Here is a 19,427-nt window from a genome sequence, read left to right on the forward strand (position 1 = left end):
ACCTCTAAGATCATCCAAGTCCAACCATAATATATGTGTGAGAGCCGCGGTGGCTGCCTGGCCCCAGAAATGCAGCAGCTTATCTTGAAGGAAGGATTTGGCTCAGGCACAATAAGACTCCAGAATTTCTGACCATGTCTAATGAATGTTTGTGTTCCCTGAATGCCAAGTTTCCACCAACAGTTTGATGGCCATGTCAAAAGCTTGGGGGATTTTACTGCCTGTGTTGAAGGGTGGATAGCAAAGCACAGACTGCTGAGCTGTTGACAGGGGAGTGAGTGAGTATTGATTGTTGTGATACCCACAACTTCCTCAGTAGAAAGTTGAGGCATGGATGTGGTGGAAAGAGAAAGTGTTGCTTGCTTCCCAGACCCCCAAAATGTGAACTCAAGGTCATCTTAAACAGTAAATGTGGGAAGAAAGGATTGGAAACTATGAAGCTGCTTTGTCTTGTGACTTAGCTTTTGTTCCCTGGCAATTCTCACTGCTCAGCCACCCCAGGGACACATCCCTGTCCTGCTGGATCTCCATGTTCCCCCAGGGTGAGCTGCAGCAGCAGCTGTCTCCAAGCTCAGAGGTGTTTGTAAGCCAGCAACCAGCTGTTGCTTGTGCCCTGGGAGAGTTGGAGAACCTCCTCTGGACATCCTGAGCTGGCAAGAAGGGAGCAGGGACAGTCTCCCCCATGCCAGCTGTGGGCACATCATCACAACTGGATGACAGCTGAGGGGAGTGCAGTGGTGGTTTTGGTTTTGGTGGCACATTTGTATCTCCAGATCTCCCTAACTCCCCATACATCTGGCAGCTTGTGTCCAGCAGAGTCCTGGAGATGCTGCAAGGCAGGGGCACTGGCAGAATGGCAGATGGATGGCTGCACAGCACCTTTTCACATTGAGTCAGACTGTGAGCAATGAGGAACCGAGAGAAGAGGCCACTAGCAGCATTCATTTCTAAGCACTGAAGAACCACAGCAAACTCTAGCACCCTGTGAGCACTCAATCTGACTCTTTCTAGCACCTCCTGACAATAAAATGCACTTAACAGAAGTAAATACTTGGGTTTAAGCTGTGGTACATCATTTCTTTGTAAGGAACAGGTAGAAAATCTTGACTCCTGATTATGCTCTGCAGAGCTGGGCAGCTCTGGCTCTTCCTTATTACTCATGCAGGATTTCATTTTCAAAGCCAGTCATTCTTCAGATTGCTTCAACTAGTCCAAGGTTTAAGGCAGTGATGCTCTGAGTGCTGTCATTCTAGATGGAAGCACTGATCTCTGGTGCCCCAGGGCTCAGCTCCTGATAGGATCATTTAATTTTTCCAGCCTCTGCTGTAGGGTTTCCTTGGAGATCAGGCTTTAAATATGGCAGTCATGTCCTTAGTGTGGCAAAGGCAGACCCACCCTTCAAGCTATTCTTGTAACAAACTGGAGGGATGTTGTGGTCTTGCAGCCAAGATGAATATTTGGGTTTAATCTGGGGGCTGAAACATCTGCATTTGCAAACTGTGGGGTGGCTTTTTTAACACACAGACCTGATCCTAAAACATCCTCTGCGTAGGTGAGTGCTTCACTCAGAACTGGCAAGGAGCAGGGATGTGATTTGGAAAGCACAGTCACTTCCTTCATGCTGAAAGAAATGCAACTGGTTGTATAACAATGAGTGCAGACAGTAAGAGGAGATTTAAAAAGTCCTTTCTCCTTCACTTTTACACTCTTCTAATCCTTGCCCTCTTGCCATCCTGTCCTAATTATTCCCTCCTGCTGCAAGCATTTCATTCTCAGGGTGGCTCTGCAGTGTGCATTACATCACTATTAATCAACTCTTGAGAAAGCAGGAAAGGTCACAGAACACCTTCCAGATTATCTGTGGGTTTTATCTTTGCCCTTTAACTCCCTTTGGGCAGCTATTAACTGCAGGGCAAACCCTGAAGAGCTGCTTGGTGTTTCCTGAGGCAAACACCTCCTTGAGTCAAAAGCAAACTCTAGCTAGACGAGCTGGCCCTCCTCATGACCCACAGAAGTCAAGGCTTCTGTTTTAAAGTCCATTGCATAACAAAAGTATTTTTCTCTCCCTCAATGCTGCCTGCTCAGCTGGAGCTGCAGGTAGGTTTGGGCTGGGTGTTTTGCTTGGTTGGGTTTTTGCTGTATCTAATCCAATGGGTACGTAACAGCCTCACCCTCCATGTTGTTTTGTCCAACCGCTGTTTGGTGTCTCCTGACTGACCCTGCATCATAAGCTGTCACATTTGTGCCTGAAGCAACCAGAGCATCCAAGTGCCAGGTTCTGCACATGGGCCACAACAACCCCAGGCAGAGCTACAGGCTGGGGGCAGAGTGGCTGAGAGCAGCCAGGTGGAGAGGGACCTGGGGGTGCTGGTTGATGGTAGGCTGAACATGAGCCTGCAGTGTGCCCAGGCAGCCAAGAGGGCCAATGGCATCCTGGCCTGCATCAGGAACAGTGTGGCCAGCAGGAGCAGGGAGGTCATTCTGCCCCTGTACACTGCACTGGTTAGGCCACACCTTGGGTCCTGTGTCCAGTTCTGGGCACCTCAGTTTAGGAAGGAGGTTGACTTGCTGGAACGAGTCCAGAGAAGGGCAACGAAGTTAGTGAGGGGCTTGGAGCACAGCCCTGTGAGGAGAGGCTGAGGGAGCTGGGGCTGCTTAGCCTGGAGAAGAGGAGGCTCAGGGGTGACCTTATTGCTGTCTACAACTACCTGAAGGGAGGTTGTAGACAGGTGGGGGTTGGTCTCTTCTCCCAGGCAAGCAGCACCAGAACAAGAGGACACAGTCTCAAGCTGTACCAGGGGAAGTTCAGGTTGGATGTTAGGAGGAAGTTCTATAGAGAGAGAGTGATTGCCCACTGGAATGGGCTGCCCAAGGAGGTGGTGGAGTCACCATCGCTGGAGGTATTCAGGAGGAGACTTGATGGGGTGCTTGGTGCCATGGGTTAGCTGTTTGGGTGGGTTGGATTGGTTGATGGGTTGGACACGATGGTCTTGAAGGTCTCTTCCATCCTGGTTTGGTTTATTCTAAATATGGTTTATTCTAAGGCTTATCTGAATGCCAGCTTGCATTCTTCTAGTGCTTTTCAAATCAATTAATTGCCAGTTTAAGGTGAATGTTATAAGAGTGAGCTGCTTGGATGAGCTGCTGAAATAGCCATCTTAAAGCCTCAGAGGATTTCTTTGCACTGAATCAGTGTTGCCAGTTAATGAGACAGCACTGAGGTCTCTTTGTTGTTTTGATAGTTGAAGGCTTGTCTGACCACAGAGCAGTAGAAACATTTCACCCTTCTCTAGCCTTTAACTGTGGTGAGTTTCATGGCAAAGAAGTCTGGCCTGCTCTCTAACCCCACAGTGAGATAGCAGTGATTCAACAGTGAAGTGCAGTAATAGTGGAGTTAGGAACCTGAAGTGCCTCTCTGGGGTTTATCAGCATATCCCCATAACTGAGAGCAGAATTCTGTCCTCTGACACCAACCAACACATGGATTTTTGACACAGCACATGTCTAGCTTGCCAGCTCACCTTGCATCTTGGGGCAGAACTGGGTATTTCTCTTTGCCTCTGCTTCTCCACTTGTAAAATGGAGAAAGGAAATGACAGTTATTCATGGGAGGGTTGATTTTGAGCCTCCTGTATGAAACTGTAGCTGGTTTTTACAGCTCTCATGTTCCTCCTTCTGGAATGAAAGTCTAGGCTTCCCTCTGCAGTTCAGTAGAGGATCACCAGTTCAGGTTCACCAATTAAGTCTCTAGCACAGCACTTCACAGTATTCCCAAGCTGTTTCCAGCAGAAGAGCTCCTAACTTTGCTTTCTCAGTATCAGCTGTTGGCACACACTTGAAGGGACACAGCAAATACCAGCACAGACATTCCCACAGGAAAAGGAGAGAGGAGAGCAGAGAAATCTGTTTGCAGGAGTCTTGAACATAGCTCATGGAGGAGCATGTAGCACTGAAGGTGTGAAAGCACAGGTGCCAGCAGTGTCCTAGTGCTGTTTCTCCAACTATCACCATGTAAGACCTGAAAAGAGGTGAAATGTTCTTCATTATTTAGTCCTGGTGTGTGTGTCTTCCATCTTCCTTCTTCATTCTCAGGCTCTTGCACATGAGGTGTGCTAAATGGCAAAGACAGGCCAATTGCTCACAAGTTCTTACCTGTTGCTTGCACACATCTGCCATTCTGCCCCTGCTCTAACGTTGTGAAGCTCTGTTATAAGCAAAAAGAATAAGCTGGAGATCATTAGCTCTTCAATGTGTGTTCCACCAGAAGCTTTCCAGGCAATGCTAAACCACTGCTGCACATCTCTGTGGTGATCTTTGGTGCAGAAGTTGAGTCTGTAAAGAGCTGTGGAGTTTCCTAAGCCCTGCCCCTGCATGAAAGAAGAAAGTTTCCTTTGCATGGTGGTTGAATTTGTGATCTTGTCCCCCCAAAGTCAGCTGGAATTGCAGCTCTTCTCAGGCTCAGGTCTGTACTGTGGAGTGGGCTTGGTTCTAATTTACAGAAGTTAACTAGATGAGCAGAAAGCAGGGCTGGAGAGGAAGCTCCTGCACTGTGTTCTGCTAACTGTGAGTAGCTGCAGGTGTATCCCATAATTCACAGACTCATGGAATGGGTTGGATTGGAAAGGACCTTGAAGGATCATCTGGTTCCAACCCCCCTGCCATGGGCAGGGACACTTCCCACTAGCCCAGGCTGCTCAAGACCCTGTCCCAGCTGGCCTTGAGCACCTCCAGGGAGGAGGCATCCACAGTTTCCCTGGGCAAGCTATTCAAGTTTCTCACCACCGAGTTCTGCCTGTTGCAGCCTCCCCTTGTGGAAACTGGAGCCGGCATGGGTCGTGCAGGAGCATTGTTGGAAGCTGGGCTTCACTGATCACCTGGTGTATGTCATCTTGAGACTGTTTGGCTGGGGATTCTGTGCCCAGCCATGCAAGCTGAAGGTCTCTTGGCTGTTTCTTTCAGAATGCAGCTCTCCAGCACCTGTTCATCCGGAAGTCCTTCCGGCCCTTCAAATGCCTGCAGTGCGGCAAGGCCTTCCGGGAGAAGGACAAACTGGACCAGCACTTGAGGTTCCACGGGCGGGAAGGCAACTGCCCCCTGACCTGCGACATCTGCAACAAGGGCTTCATCAACAGCGGTGCCCTGGAGAGCCACATGAAGTTCCACATGGACCAGAAAACTTACTCCTGCATCTTCTGTCCCGAGTCCTTCGACCGCTTGGATCTGCTGAAGGACCACGTGGCCATCCACGTCAACGACGGCTACTTCACCTGCCCCACCTGCAAGAAACGCTTCCCAGACTTCATCCAGGTGAGCTCTGAACCACTCTCTTCCCCCTCTCCCTCTCTATGTATTTCTCTCTACTCTTCTTTTGGAGAGCAGCCAGGCAGAGAGGGACCTGGGGGTGCTGGTCGATGGTAGGCTGAACATGAGCCTGCAGTGTGCCCAGGCAGCCAGGAGAGCCAATGGCATCCTGGCCTGCATCAGGAACAGTGTGGCCAGCAGGAGCAGGGAGGTCATTCTGCCCCTGGACTCAGCACTGGTTAGGCCACACCTCGAGTACTGTGTCCAGTTCTGGGCCCCTCGGTTTAGGAAGGAGGTTGACTTGCTGGAGTGTGTCCAGAGAAGGGCAACAAAGTTGGTGAGGGGTTTGGAACACAGCCCTGTGAGGAGAGGCTGAGGGAGCTGGAGCTGCTTAGCCTGGAGGAGGCTCAGGGGTGACCTTATTGCTGTCTACAACTACCTGAAGGGGGGTTGTAGACAGGCAGAGGTTGGTCTTTTCTCCCAGGCAAGCAGCACCAGAACAAGAGGACACAGTCTCAGGTTGTGCCGGGGGAGGTTCAGGCTGGAGGTCAGGAGGAAGTTATACACAGAAAGAGTGATTGCACATGGGAATGTGCTGCCCAGGGAGGTGGTGAGACTGATCAGTGCTGAAGGTGTGAACTCCAGGATGATTCAGGGAAGCTGGTACGTCATGGACTTTTGGCTACCCATTAAGTGCCCAGCTGAGCAATAGCTGATGCCTTTGAGAATCACTCCTGAGGAAATCAAATTGGCCATCCAGGTGCACAATGAAGTTGTGATGGCTTTGGAGAATCATAGAATCACCAAGGTTGGAAGAGACCTCAAAGGTCATCAAGTCCAACCTCTCACCCAAGACCTCATGCCTACCACGTGCCATGTCCCATCCCTCTTAGTAGCTCTTCTGATAAAACACTCTTTAAACCAAAGCAGACCAGAGAGCCCTGCAGCCCCTTCTCTTCTTCCTCTTTGCTCAGAGTTTCCTAGGCTGTTTACCACAGGCTCCTCTCTGTCCCTAGGTGAAGAAGCACGTCCGGAGTTTCCACTCGGAGAAGATTTACCAGTGCACAGAGTGCGACAAAGCCTTCTGCAGGCCTGACAAGCTGCGCCTCCACATGCTGCGGCACTCGGACCGCAAGGACTTCCTCTGCTCCACCTGTGGCAAGCAGTTCAAGGTGAGCTGGTGGCTTCTCTTCCTGATGCAGGTGGAGAACACACAATGCGCCAGGCTCGGGGCAGAGCAGCTGGAAACTGCCCACCAGGGCAAGACCTAGAGATGTTAGTCAGCAGCCAGTTGAAGATGAGCCAGTGTGTGCCTAGGTGGCCAAGAAGGCCAGCAGCATCCTGGCTTGGGTCAGCAATAGTGTGAGCAGCAGGACCAGGGCAGTGATTGTCCACCTGTACTCGGCACTGGTGAGGCCACACTTTGAGTACTGGGTTCAGTTTTGGGGCCCTCCCTGCAAAAAGAACATTGAGATGCTGGAGTGGGAGCAGGGCAGGTGAACAGGGCTGGTGAGGAGCAGCTGAGGGAACTGGGGTTGTGTAACCTGGAGAATAGGAGACTGAGGGGAGACCTTCTGACTACTACTCCCTGAAAAGAGGGCAGTACCATCATAGGACATGAGGTCTTCACAGAGTCACAGTCTGGTTTGGGTTGGAAGGGACCTTGCAAGGCCATCCAGTCCAACCCCCTGCAGTCAGCAGGGACATCTGCAGTTAGGGCAAGTTGCTCAGAGCCCCAAGCAACCTGACCTGGAATGGGCCCAGGGATGGGGCATCTACCACCTCTCTGGGCATGCTGGGCCAGAGTCTTACCTCTTCTGTGAAGAGCTTTTTGATGCAAGATGAAGACGCAAGTTTCTAACCGTATGAAGTTGAGCACTAATATTTTAGATCAATTCCAGGAAAAGCCAGAGTGAAGGGGGGGTTGTCCTCACAGGGGCTATCAAATTAGCATCAGTTTGACTGCTGCTTCTGTGGCTGAGCAACCTCAGCTTGGCTTAAGGGAAAACCTGAGGCCAAAGGGTTCCTGCTGAGCTGTCCCAACAGCGAGCGTGCAGCTGGAGGGGAAAAGGCAAAGCGAGGTCTCTGAACAACTTTGTGATGGCTGATGGTTTTGCCCCTGGTTGCTCTTTCCCTAGAGGAAGGACAAGCTGCGAGAGCACATGCAGAGGATGCACAACCCAGAGAGGGAAGCCAAGAAAGCCGACCGGATCAGCCGCTCCAAGACCTTCAAGCCCCGGATAGCCTCCACCGACTACGAGAGCTTCATGTTCAAGTGTCGGCTCTGCATGATGGGCTTCCGCCGCAGGGGCATGCTGGTGAGCCTCCCTCCCTCCAGCTCCTGGCCTCAGTCTTGATGGCTAATTAAGGAATAAAAATGCAATTCCAGTGGCAGGAACACAAGGATGCTGTGGAAGTAGGGAGGATGTCATAGCTGAGTTGAGAGGACCTCTTGTTGTTCGGAACCTGCGTGTCTTGTCTCCTCAGCAAAGGGATCTCGTTGCCTGTATGGTGTGTCTGGGTGTCACCAAGTAATGCTGATTGATGTCCTCTATTTAACAGAAAATGAGGTCAATAGAGTGTCTAGTTCAGCCCTGCAGCCTCTCTTTTCCTGGCTGTCTTTCCAATTCTTTGTTTTCTCCCTTCTTGAGGGGCCTCTCCTGGCCGTGCCCTGGAACTGCTGCTGTGTAAAGGCTGTTCTGCAGCCACAGATCTCACAAGCAAATATTTTCATGAGGGAATTGAGGCTATCAAAAGCCTCCCTGAGCAGAGGCCCTTTACATTACCTCTCTGTCAGCTCCAGGAGAGCTCTGACAAACTAGTTTACCCCTTCCTGTCTTCTTTTGATTAGAGAAACTGTAAATGAGATGGGGCAAGACCTTGTTACCTTGGGCAGTTGACTGCGAACGCACAACAACCTTGCAGCAGCAAATGCTTCCAGTGCTGCTGGCTGGCATCATTAGACTTTTACTCTGGCTGTTAGCCATGTCTAGGAGAAGCAGCAGTTCTTGGCTTCCAGCTGTAATATGTTCTCTTGCTCTCTATGTTTCTTTCTCCTAAGGTGAATCATTTATCAAAGAGACATCCAGACATGAAAATAGAAGAGGTGCCAGAGCTCACGTTACCCATCATCAAACCCAACAGAGATTACTTCTGTCAGTACTGTGATAAGGTATGTAAGGAAGTCACTCCTCAGAGGGTTAGCTCAGCCCTACACCTGTATGCAGCCAATTTGTCTCTGCACAGAAACATCTGGCAGGATTTGTAGGGCTTTTTTGAGGTGCTTGCCAGCAACATTCCTTTAGTGCTGTCCAAGAATGTTTAAGATAAAATGCACTTAGGCCAAGGCAGCTGAAATTGAAAACTGTAATTCTCTGCTGTCTTTGGAGCTGGGAACCTTAGTGTGATCCAGCAAACAGTCACTCACCCCTAGTCCTATATCACTTCCTGCAAGCTAGGACAGACTGTACTGTCTGTCTGTAATTCCTCAACGCTCATTTCTCTTGGCTTCTGTATCACTGCTGCAAGTTAGTCACTAACCTCTTGTAAGCTGCTTTCTTAGTCACATGCCAGTAATTCCCAGTGTTCAGTGGAGCCTGAAGCTGCTTCTACACTGCCGTTGGGTTCCTGGTCTTAGTCCCTGGCCTCTGCTTTTTATGCATGTGGGCCTTTATTTAGAATAGAATAGAATAAACCAGGTTGGAAGAGACCTTCAAGATCATTGTGTCCAACCTATCATCCAGCACCACCTAATCAACTAACCCATGGCACCAAGCACCCTGTAGAGTCTCCTCCTGAACACCTCCAGTGATGGGGACTCCACCACCTCCCTGGGCAGCACATTCCAGTGTGCAATCACTCTCTCTGTGTAAAGCTTCCTCCTGACCTCCAGCCTGAACCTCCCCTGGCACAGCCTGAGACTGTGTCCTCTTGTTCTGGTGCTGGCTGCCTGGGAGAAGAGACCAACCTCTGCCTGTCTACAACCCCCCTTCAGGTAGTTATAGACAGCAAGAAGGTCACCCCGAGTCTCCTCTTCTCCAGGCTAAGCAGCCCCAGCTCCCTCAGCCTCTCCTCACAGGGCTGTATTCCAAGCCCCTCACCAACTTGGTTGCCCTTCTCTGGACACCTTCCAGCAAGTCAACCTCCTTCCTAAACTGAGGGGCCCTGAACTGGACACAGGACTCAAGGTGTGGCCTAACCATTGCAGTGTACAGGGGCAGCACCCCCAGGTCCCTCTCTGCCTGGCCGCTCTCAGCCACTGTGACCCCAGCCTGTAGCACTGCCTGGGGCTGTTGTGGCCAATGTGCAGAACCTGGCACTTGGACGTGTTCAATCTCCTGCCCTTGGACTCTGCCCCTCTGTCCAGCCTGTCGAGGTCTCTCTGCAGAGCCTCTCTGTCCTCCAGCAGATCAACTCCTGCCCCCAGCTTTGTTTACCAAGGAGTGTATTTTAACTGTTCTCTTCTTCAGTACACTCATCCCTCATGCCTCCTCTTGCTTAAAGGAAAACACCTGGGTAGCTTGAAATAATATTACAGAATATTGATAGTCACAGAATCATTTTGGCTGGAAAAGACCTTCAGGATTTAGTTTCACAGATTGACAGATCTCATAGGGTTGGAAGGGACCCTCAAAGGCCATCTTGTCCACCCCCCTGCAGTCAGCAGGGACACCTCCCAACTAGATCAGGCTGCCCAGGGCCACATCAAGTCTGATCTTTAATGCCTCTGGGGATGGGGCCTGATCACAGTGTCCAACCATTATGTAACTCTCCCAGCTCTGGTGCTAAACCATGGACCTAAGGCACTTGTTGATGTGCCTTAAAATCAGTTAGATATGTTGACCACTGTGCTGTGCGATAGGGGAGACATCAGCCCTCATAACAAATGAGCACCAGGCAAATTGCAGCTTGAGTGCTCCACATTTGACCCTCCACCACTTTTCCTTCCCAATCTTTCCCCTGCAGGTGTACAAGAGTGCCAGCAAACGCAAAGCACACATCCTGAAGAACCATCCTGGTGCTGAGCTACCTCCAAGCATCCGGAAACTGCGTCCTGCAGGCCCAGGAGAGCCAGATCCCATGCTGAGCACCCACACCCAGCTGACAGGCACCATAGCCACCCCTCCAGTCTGCTGTCCTCACTGCTCCAAGCAGTACAGCAGCAAGGTATGAGCTTGTCCCGAGAAAGCCTCTCCCTGGTGATGCTTTTGCACCACAGCCTCTGTCAGAGAGCAGAGCTCTTCTATTCTGAGTCAGAGTGCTGGTGGCATGCTGTGTGCTGCCAGTACAGGTGGAGCCTGCTTTTAGGGTGAAAAGGTTCACTGAATAGAGGGCCAGAGCATGAAAGAAGCAATGAAGTGTTAACAGTGTGATCACAAAGGGAAAAGGGAGAGCAGTAGGGGCAGAAGATGCAGGAAACACCTGTGGAAAAGGCCCCCAGAACACTTGGCTGTGCTGGGGGTACAAAGCTGACAGGTTATGGTGTTTGGGGTAATATTTCAGTGTCAGCTGACTCCAATCAGCAGGTGCCTTGCCTCCTTCTTGCTGAGCAGAGCATCCCATAGTGTGAATCTTCACAGACTCAGAGAATGGTTTGGGCTGGAAGCAACCTTAAATATCATCTGGTTCCACCCACCCTGCCATGGACAGGGACACGTCCTACCAAGCCAGCTTGCTCAAGGCCCCATCCACCCTGGCTTTGAACACTTCCAAGGTTGGAGCCTCCACTACTTCTCTGGCCAGCAGCCTGTTCCAGTGTCTCACCACCCTGGTGGGGAAGAATTTATTCCTGATGTCTAATCTAAATCCAACTTCTTCCAGTTTGGAGCCATTACCCTTGGTGCTGTCACTGCAGAGCTGTAAACAGTCCCTCCCCAGCTCTCCGGTAGAGCTCCCTTCAGGTACTGGAAGGCTGCTCTAAGGTCTCCCTGGAGCCTTCTCTTCTCTGGGCTGAACAACCCCAACTCTCTTGATGCCACCTTACTGAGGGAGACCTAAAAGCTGCAGTCTGCAGGCTCAGAGTGGAGTCCCTGACCACCTTTCTGATGCTCTTTTTCCTCTCTGCAGACAAAGATGGTCCAACACATTCGCAAGAAGCACCCAGAGTTCGCTCAGCTCCCTAACACAATCCATGCTCCACTGGCAACAGCTGTCATCAGCTCCACTCCTGCTGTCCTCACCACTGACAGCACAACTGGAGAGACTGTTGTGGTAAGGACTTGAGACAACTTAGGGCAGGCCAGTGGAGGGAAACAAACAGAAGCCTCTTGGTGTTTTATTTCAACTGTGAGGACATTGTTTGAGAGCACCTTGAGATCATAGTTGAGATCAGTGTGATGCAAGTGTGTGCTGATGGTCTGTATCTCTCTCTACCTGCTCAGACAACAGATCTCCTGACACAGGCAATGACAGAGATATCCCAGACCCTGACAACAGACTATCGAACCCCCCAGGGAGACTACCAGCGAATCCAGTACATCCCTGTGTCTCAGGCCACAGCTGGCTTGCAGCAGCCCCAGCAGATACAGCTGCAGGTTGTTCAAGTGGCCCAGGTGAGTAACCTGATGTGTTTTATAGCCCCAAGAAAGCAGAGACTTGAGTGGGATCTAATGCAGGTTGGAGTGAAGTGAGGGTTGGGTTGTCTCTTCTCCCTAGTTTCAGGTGACAGAAGCAGAAGAAACAGCCTGAAGTTGTGCCAGGGGAGGTTTAGGGTGGAGATTAGGGAAGGTTTCTTTGCTGCAAGAGTGGGCAGGGATTGTCACAGGCTGCCCAGGGAGGTGGTGGAGTCCCCATCCCTGGAGGTGTTTGGGAGACCTGTGGACATGGCACTGTGGGACATGGTTTAACAGCCATGGTGGTGTTGGGTTGAAGGCTGCACTTGGTAATCTTGGAGGTCTCTTCCAACTGAAATAATTGTATGAGTCTATGGAAGTTTGAGGAGCAGTTACAAAGAGTGGTGCAGGCTGGATTTGTACACCTACCCTGATTCATAATGCAGAGGGTTCCCATTGTAAGCATCATGTCCTGGGCATAAATAATCCTGCCAGTCTTGGTCAGCTTGCTGGAGACACATCATCACAGCCCCAATTTCATTCTACCCATCTGGGCACCTCGAGTCTGCTGGAGGAAGGTTTTCCAGCAGCTAGGAAAGTGGGTCAGTGGGTGACCCATTTTTGCAGTTGAAAACCAAGTTGTGCTTCCTTCATCTCAGTGAGGCAGAGCCAAAATCTGGAGGTGCAGAAAGTGCCTGCTCTTTCCTTTCATATCATCTGTTAGAATATTCATTGTCTGTGATGATGCTCCACAGCCTTCTGAAAATGAACCCCGAGTGTCACTGCAGTGACTGAGCCAAGGGAAACAACTCTGGTAGCTCTAAGAAAGTGCTGTAGCCTTCAGGTCTGTTACCTGCTGGGTGAGGCTGAAACTGAGGCTCTGACCATGTTGTTCCATACCTTTTATCACAGGAGAAGTTTGCATGGCTGCTTCTGCAAAGACCTGGAAATGCCAACCTCTGCTTTGCCTCTTGTTTTGCAGGCTACCTCACCTCACCAGTCCCAGCACTCCACAGTGGACGTTGGGCAGCTTCATGACCCCCAGACCTACACCCAGCATGCTATCCAGGTGCAGCACATCCAGGTCACAGAGCCATCCCCAGCAACTCAGCCATCATCACAGGTACTGTACTCTTCTCTTGCAGGAAAGACTTTCCCTACCAGCCTGCTTAGCTTATGTCCTACCTGATGTCCTACCAGTCTTCTCGATGGCATTTAGAGGACTACAGATGAACATCTTACATGAACAAAGATGCTCGGGGGACTGGAACATGTCTCTTATGAGGAAGGACTGAGGGAATTTGCTCTTTTCCAGACTAAAAAGACCCAATTGAGGGAGGATCTCATCAATGCTGATCATAGTATCAGTCAGGGTTGGAAGGGACCACAAGGATCAGCTAGTTCCAACCCCCCTGCCATGGGCAGGGACACCCCACACTAGATCAGGCTGGCCAGAGCCTCATCCAGCCTGGGCTTAAACACCTCCAGGGACAGGGCCTCAACCACCTCCCTGGACAACCCATTCCAGGGCTTCACCACTCTCATGAGGAAGAACTTCCTCCTCCCCTCCAGCCTGAATCTGCCCACCTCCAGCTTCATTCCATTCCCCCTAGTCCTATCACTGCCTGAGATCCTGAGCAGTCCCTCCCCAGCCTACATGTAGCCCCCTTCAGATACTGGAAGGCCACAATTAGGTCACCTTGGAGCCTTCTCTTCTCCAGACTGAACAGCCCCAACTCCTTCAGTCTGTCCTCATAGGAGAGCTGCTCCAGCCCTCTGATCATCCTCCTGGCCCTTATCAATACTCAAAGGGTGAGTGTCAGGAGGATGCAACCAGGCTCTTTTCAGTGGTGTCTAGTGACAGGGCAAGGGGTGGTGGGCACAGACCTGAACATAAGAAGTTCCACCTAAACATGAGGAGAAACTTCTGTAATTGAAGGATGATGCAGCCCTGGGACACACTATCCAGAGAGGTGGTGGAGTCTCCATCTCTAGAGACATTCCAAACCTAGCTGGGCCTGTTCCTGTGTGACCTGCCCTAGATGACCCTGACTTGGCAGGGGGGTTGGACTCAATCTCTTCAGATCCCTCCAACCCCTACCATTCTGTGATCTCCAAGATCATCAGTGTTGTTCCTGGGGTGTATAGAGGTATTCTGTGGTTTTCACCTGTTGTTGTGTGTGGTGCTTTTGGGTGGGGGTTGGTGTATGTGTGTTTATCCTAACAGCATTTACAAGGCAGAGATAAATGTCTGGGATTGGACAAAACTGAAGCTTAAATGAAGTTAGCCACTTGAGAGACAGGAAAGGAAACTGGCATTCCTCAAATGTTTGAGGAATCTTCATGCTGTTGGGTAGCATTTAACCTCTAACCTCAGTTCTCTGCCACAGGCTCACTATGTAACCTTTGGCAAGTAATCTCTCCATGATCTCTGCTTGCTAACCAGAGTGCAACAAGCTGGAGGAGATCTTTGTGGGCTTGTGCTCAATATGCTGTAGAACCTGCCCTTGGTTTCCCCTTGAGCCTGTAAGAGGACAATCCTTGCTACACCAAGATCACTTACACCTCTTTTTCACTCCTAGGTTGGGGGTCAGCCTCTCAGCCCTTCCTCACAGCCACCTCAGCAGGAACTCAGCCCCTCCCAGATGCAGACAGCCACAACAACCCCAAGCCAAGGCCTCCAGCAGCAGCAGGGCTCTTCAGTCCAGCACACCTATCTTCCCAGCACGTGGAACTCATTTCGGAGCTACTGTAAGTGCCAGCAGGAGCTCTCACTGGCAGGCTGCTCAGTGTGGGGCACTGTTCTGTGCTCCATTTCTCCAGCTACCAAATGGAATGATATTTCCAGAGCTCATTAAGCTTTGTCATTCATATTCATTGAGATCTAAGGAGACAGAGTTTCAGAGGAATGAAAATGGTTGCACTCTTCTGTCTTAATGATCTGATACATGATTTGGGCAGGTAGACTGGGCTCCTTTAGTCCTTCCAACTGTTGTTTCAGGCTTGAAATCTTACATAAGACATTTCAAAGTGGTCTTTCAGTTTGACTGAGGGTCTTGATTCTCCCATTTCTATTCTTTAGCCTCTGAGATCCAGATGATGACCATTCCCCAAGGCCAGTATGTGATCACAGAGACCGCCGTAGGTACACCAGTCACCACTGTCAACACTGGGCAAGTGAAAGCAGTTACTCAGGTAAGGAAAGCATGGCCTAATTTTTCTTCATCCAGAATAAGATACCAGGCTTAAAGCATTGAGTTTGAAGGCTACAGGAATCATAGAATGGCTTAAGTTGGAAGGGATCTCAGAGATTGTCTACTCCAACCTCCCCGCCATGGGCAGGGATTTCTCTCAACTCAGCTGCTCAAGGCCTCATCCAGCCTAGCCTTGAACAGCTCCAGGGAGGGGACATCCACAGCCTCCTTGGGCAGCCTATTCCAGAGTCCCAGCACCCTTGTACTGAAGAACTTCTTCCTGAGATCCAGCCTAAACCCACTCTCCCTCAGCTTCAAACCATCCCCTCTTATCTGATCACCCAAATCTCACAGGGCACAGAGACTTAGCATTTATTAGTCTTAGAAATATTGATAACTAAGCTGAATCCATTGAGCCAAATCCCAGAGGTTTCTGGAGGTATTTTGATAGTTTTCTGTTACCTCTGTAGGATTACAAACTAAGGATTTCTGCTACCTTAACCAGTCCAGCCCAAGAGGCTGTCCTGTGTTGATGTCGGGCACTGGACTTGCCACTCCTGCTAGAACACATGGGAAAGGGAAAACCCTTTCAGAACAGTTGCATTAAAAGGTCACTGATTCAATTTGTTGTGATGGGTTCATGGTGTCATGAATTTAACCTGTTGTAAGCTAACCAAATGCAAAGTGCATGATTTTAACCTTTTGTAAGCTAGCCCCCTGTGCTTCAGAAGAAAGGACAAGGGCTTTGTTGCTCTGAAATTGATTTAGATGAAACACGATCCCTTCATTTCATCAGTTTGTACCAAAACATCCTCCAGCACGGCCCCAGGAAAGTTGCAGACCATTAGCAAAGAACATTAGAACAGAGAAGGCAGAGAAGATGCAAGGATTATTACTCACTCTTTATATCCCCATGCAGACTCACTACGTGATCTCTGAAGGCCAGCCTGATCTGGATGTCAAGCAGAACTCTTCCCTCTCCAGTGAGGTGCCGGTCGGCGTTTCCCAGCCGCCAGCCCACACGGATCCCCTGGAATCCCAAACCAGCAGCCAGCAGCAAACCACCCAGTACATCATCACCACCAGCACCAATGGGAGTGGTGGCAGTGAAGTGCACATCACCAAACCAAGGACTTTCCCAGCAGAGCATGAATGAAGGAGCCTAGTGGTGTCACTTGTACTTGTCACCTCCCTGCAAGCCCAGCGAGCTGGGTGTCCTGGGGCTCAGTCTGGTTTAACTCATATGCTCACTTTTTCAACTCAAATCATGGAGCTCTTGTTAATGCTTTAAAGAAGGTTTAAGTCCCCAGCAATCATGAAGAAGTACCCTCAGAGTCCTTCTGGGATGCTATTTTGTGCAGCTTTTAACAAAAAGGAGAAGAGGAGAAGTGAAACCTCTGCTTGCTCTGGACTTTTCTTGTGGCATGTCTGCGGCCCCTTAGTTTGCCTTTTTGGAAGTGTCTCCAGGAAACCACCTTTCATTTCAGTTGTATGGGAAGAAGCTTGCCTACCTGAAGGCTAACTGGCAAATGATGTTGTATGTTTAAGCAAAAAGAAACCATGCTAAGTGCCAGAGTATGGCAGAACTGCTTCCTGTGTCTCTGTGTCAGCAGCCAAGGTGAAAGGGAACAGACCAGCTCACCGTGGGCAGACTGGAGAAGAGCAGCAGCGGCAGAGCAGAGCGGTGGCCCTGCCTGGGGCTGGGTGTGCAGTGAAGCTGTGAAGATGTGCAGAAGCAGTCCCTTAAGTTATTCTCTTTCCAGCCCTCCAGAGCTGTTTACATGCTGCCTGCCCTGCCCTGTCTCACTGAGCCATTCCAGAAGGAAGGACAAGTGCAGGCTTAAACCCTGAGTGATACCACAGCAGCACATCAGGGTAGTGTGGAGCCACTCTTCCCTCTTTCCTCCTCCAGCAGTTGCAGGGAAAGTTGCCTTTTTGCCTGTTAACAACAAAAAAAAAGGCTCAGCTTAGCCTGCTTAGCAGCTTCTGCTGGAGCCTAAAGACAATTGTGCCAGAAGATGAGGGTACAGGAGCACACCTCTGAAGAAGCAGCATTGTCATCTCTGTTGCCACATCAGTGGATGTTTTTCCCCTTGAAGACTGGACAGAGAGTTGGTCACATTGGGTTTCCACCCAGCCCTGTTCCCAATGCACTGTAGTTCCTTTGGGCAGCTCCAGGAAGTGACAAGCCCTGGACTCAGGAAACACACAAGACACATGCTAGTGGACCACTATTGATGGGACACAGAAAGCCATCTAGGAGGGTTACCTGCTTGTGGTAGACCTGGTCTGTGTACAGAACTCATGTTTAGGGACCAGGAGAAAGGGAAGGAGTAAGTTTTATCTTTGAAGGCAGCAAATTTCTTCTTCTTTTACATAATTCTCCTTCACAGGGGTCATGTTGGTTGGTTATTTAATGCATTCTGGTATCTGCAAGAACTCCACTGCCCCCCTGATGGGATACACTGTGTATGTCTCCACCTCCATTCAAACTCATCCCAGAATGTCTGTGTGAAACAGGGTGCGTTCATTTATAGAACAAAAGCAAAGAAGGATGTTTTGTCTTAACAGCCCTTGGGACTGAAGAACTTTTGTGCTGCACAGAGTGTGGATTTGGGACTCTTGAGCATAACTACTCCCACAGATTGAGGTGAGGATCACCCATCTGGATGTTTACAGCTTGTGGTGTCACTATTAATTCCATTATTACAGGGTTAAAACTCTTAGGTGTGAGAGAGCTCCACACTCAGACTGGGCAAGAGGAAGCCTGGTGACCTGGGGGTAAAGCCTTGTGGCAGGTATTGCTTTGGTAATTAACATATCTGTTAATTTGGTATGGAAATAGTGGCTGTGCCTGAGGAGGTAAACTGGATTGCAAACTCAGGCAAGCTCAGAACTGTTTTTGAGGTAGCTTTGAAGTGACTTGCCGAAAAGTGAATTACTCTGTGCCTGGGTTTCTGCTCCTCTTGCTGCACCACCATGAGATTGGTCAAGTTAAGAAGGACCAAAGCTCCCCTTTGGTCAAGTGCAGTGCTGAGTGTCTTGAAATTCAGTGGATTTGGGAGCCCATCAACTTCAGCAGCATGGCCAAGGGAGTGCTGTTCCCATTGGAGTTGTGTTCCTGAGGGCTTCTGAATTAGGACTTTGGGCCTTGAGATGTTGTTGGTGCGGGAGAAGAGAAGGGAGAATTGGTTCAGGCTTTCTTCAGGCTGCTAGATGAATTCATGAGGAGTCAAAAACATTGAGGAGTAGGAAGATAGGAGACTTGGAAAAGAGATAGTCCAGGTAGATACTGCCCTCCAGGAGCAATTTTGAAGTCTTAAAAGCTCTGTAGTCTTTATAGATGAGCACCAAACCTGGTCCCTTAATGATCTCACCGATGTGGGGCTTGAAAAAACACTTGGCTGTGTTGAGCTTTGGGGAAGATCAGAGAGTGAGGACAATTGCAGCAGTTATTTAAAGCTGAAAACTACAAGGTGTTCCAGCACATGAGTTTGTAACAGCCTCTCTGAAGTCAAATCTTCCTTATCAGATTTTCTCTTTGGTCCCACAGCAGCAGCAGGGTACTGGGTACCCACACCAGTGTTTCACGGGGGGCCCCAGTTAAATAAAGTCCTCGTTGCAAAGGAAGCATCCCTGGAAGTGTCATGCGTTTTGCATCCCAAGTAAGAGCCTGATTGCACAGCTGGCAGGAGCCTGCTTTTAGAAAGACCCAGCTAAGAAAGCCCACAGTTTGCATGGATTCTTTTCTTTCCAGTTTCTGCAGTGCAGAAGGTATAGGATGAATTATTGTTCTTTTGAAACCAGAGCAACCCAAAGATCTCTCTCTTAGGTCACGTCCCACAGGAGCTTTACTCCCAGAGTCCTCTTGGCCGCCTGCAGGGGTGATGTTTTGCTCAAAGACAGGCACAGCTGCGGGCTCTGTGGAGGCCTGACACTGTTCCTCGTAGGTGTTTTGGGTCTGAGTCTGTATTTTGCTGGGGAGAAAAACCCAAACAAGCTAAACCACCACCCCCACCCAAGCCCCCTGAATTTGCACCTCTCGGACTGCTCTGCCCCTTATTTAACTGTGTATGTTTGTTGTACATTCAGTGACTGTTTCCTTGTGTTCATAGTCTTGTGCAACCTGACAGGTGTAAAAGGAAGAAACAAAAACAACAAACACCCTGAAATGAATAAATCTTTTTCTGCCTTTTTTTTTTTTTCCCAATGGAAAAGCAACCTCTGTGTCTGTTCCCTCGGGGCACTGGGGGTGGTGGGGAGGGAAGCAGCACTGCTTTTGTTCAGTATCTTTATCAGGGATCTGTAGGCAAGTGGGTTGAGTGCTCTGAACGATGACACCGAATTGGGCAGGAGCCTTGATCTGCTGGAGAGTAGGAAG

At 49.9% G+C, this 19,427-nt stretch overlaps 1 protein-coding gene across 3 annotated transcripts in view; it reads left to right on the forward strand.

Annotated features, from left to right (window-relative positions):
• Positions 1–19,406, forward strand: part of PRDM10 (PR/SET domain 10) — a 49,656-nt gene extending 30,250 nt beyond the window's left edge. For 2 of the 3 annotated variants that reach the window (XM_068160029.1, XM_068160028.1), the window contains 11 exons: positions 4,960–5,307; positions 6,318–6,473; positions 7,440–7,619; positions 8,363–8,473; positions 10,267–10,467; positions 11,368–11,511; positions 11,682–11,852; positions 12,835–12,975; positions 14,435–14,603; positions 14,935–15,047; positions 15,966–19,405. In XM_068160029.1, the coding sequence (XP_068016130.1) occupies positions 4,960–5,307; positions 6,318–6,473; positions 7,440–7,619; positions 8,363–8,473; positions 10,267–10,467; positions 11,368–11,511; positions 11,682–11,852; positions 12,835–12,975; positions 14,435–14,603; positions 14,935–15,047; positions 15,966–16,202 (1,971 nt within the window). In that variant the 3' untranslated portion in view covers positions 16,203–19,405. Of the gene's footprint in view, positions 1–4,959; positions 5,308–6,317; positions 6,474–7,439; positions 7,620–8,362; positions 8,474–10,266; positions 10,468–11,367; positions 11,512–11,681; positions 11,853–12,834; positions 12,976–14,434; positions 14,604–14,934; positions 15,048–15,965 lie in introns of all 3 variants that reach the window. The other variant, XM_068160027.1, reaches the window with a different exon arrangement.
• Positions 19,407–19,427: the final 21 nt, after the last annotated feature.

This window comes from Melanerpes formicivorus, unplaced genomic scaffold, assembly GCF_026170545.1.
Source record: "Melanerpes formicivorus ecotype bairdi unplaced genomic scaffold, bMelFor1.0.p_v2 SCAF_47, whole genome shotgun sequence".
NCBI lineage: Eukaryota > Metazoa > Chordata > Aves > Piciformes > Picidae > Melanerpes > Melanerpes formicivorus.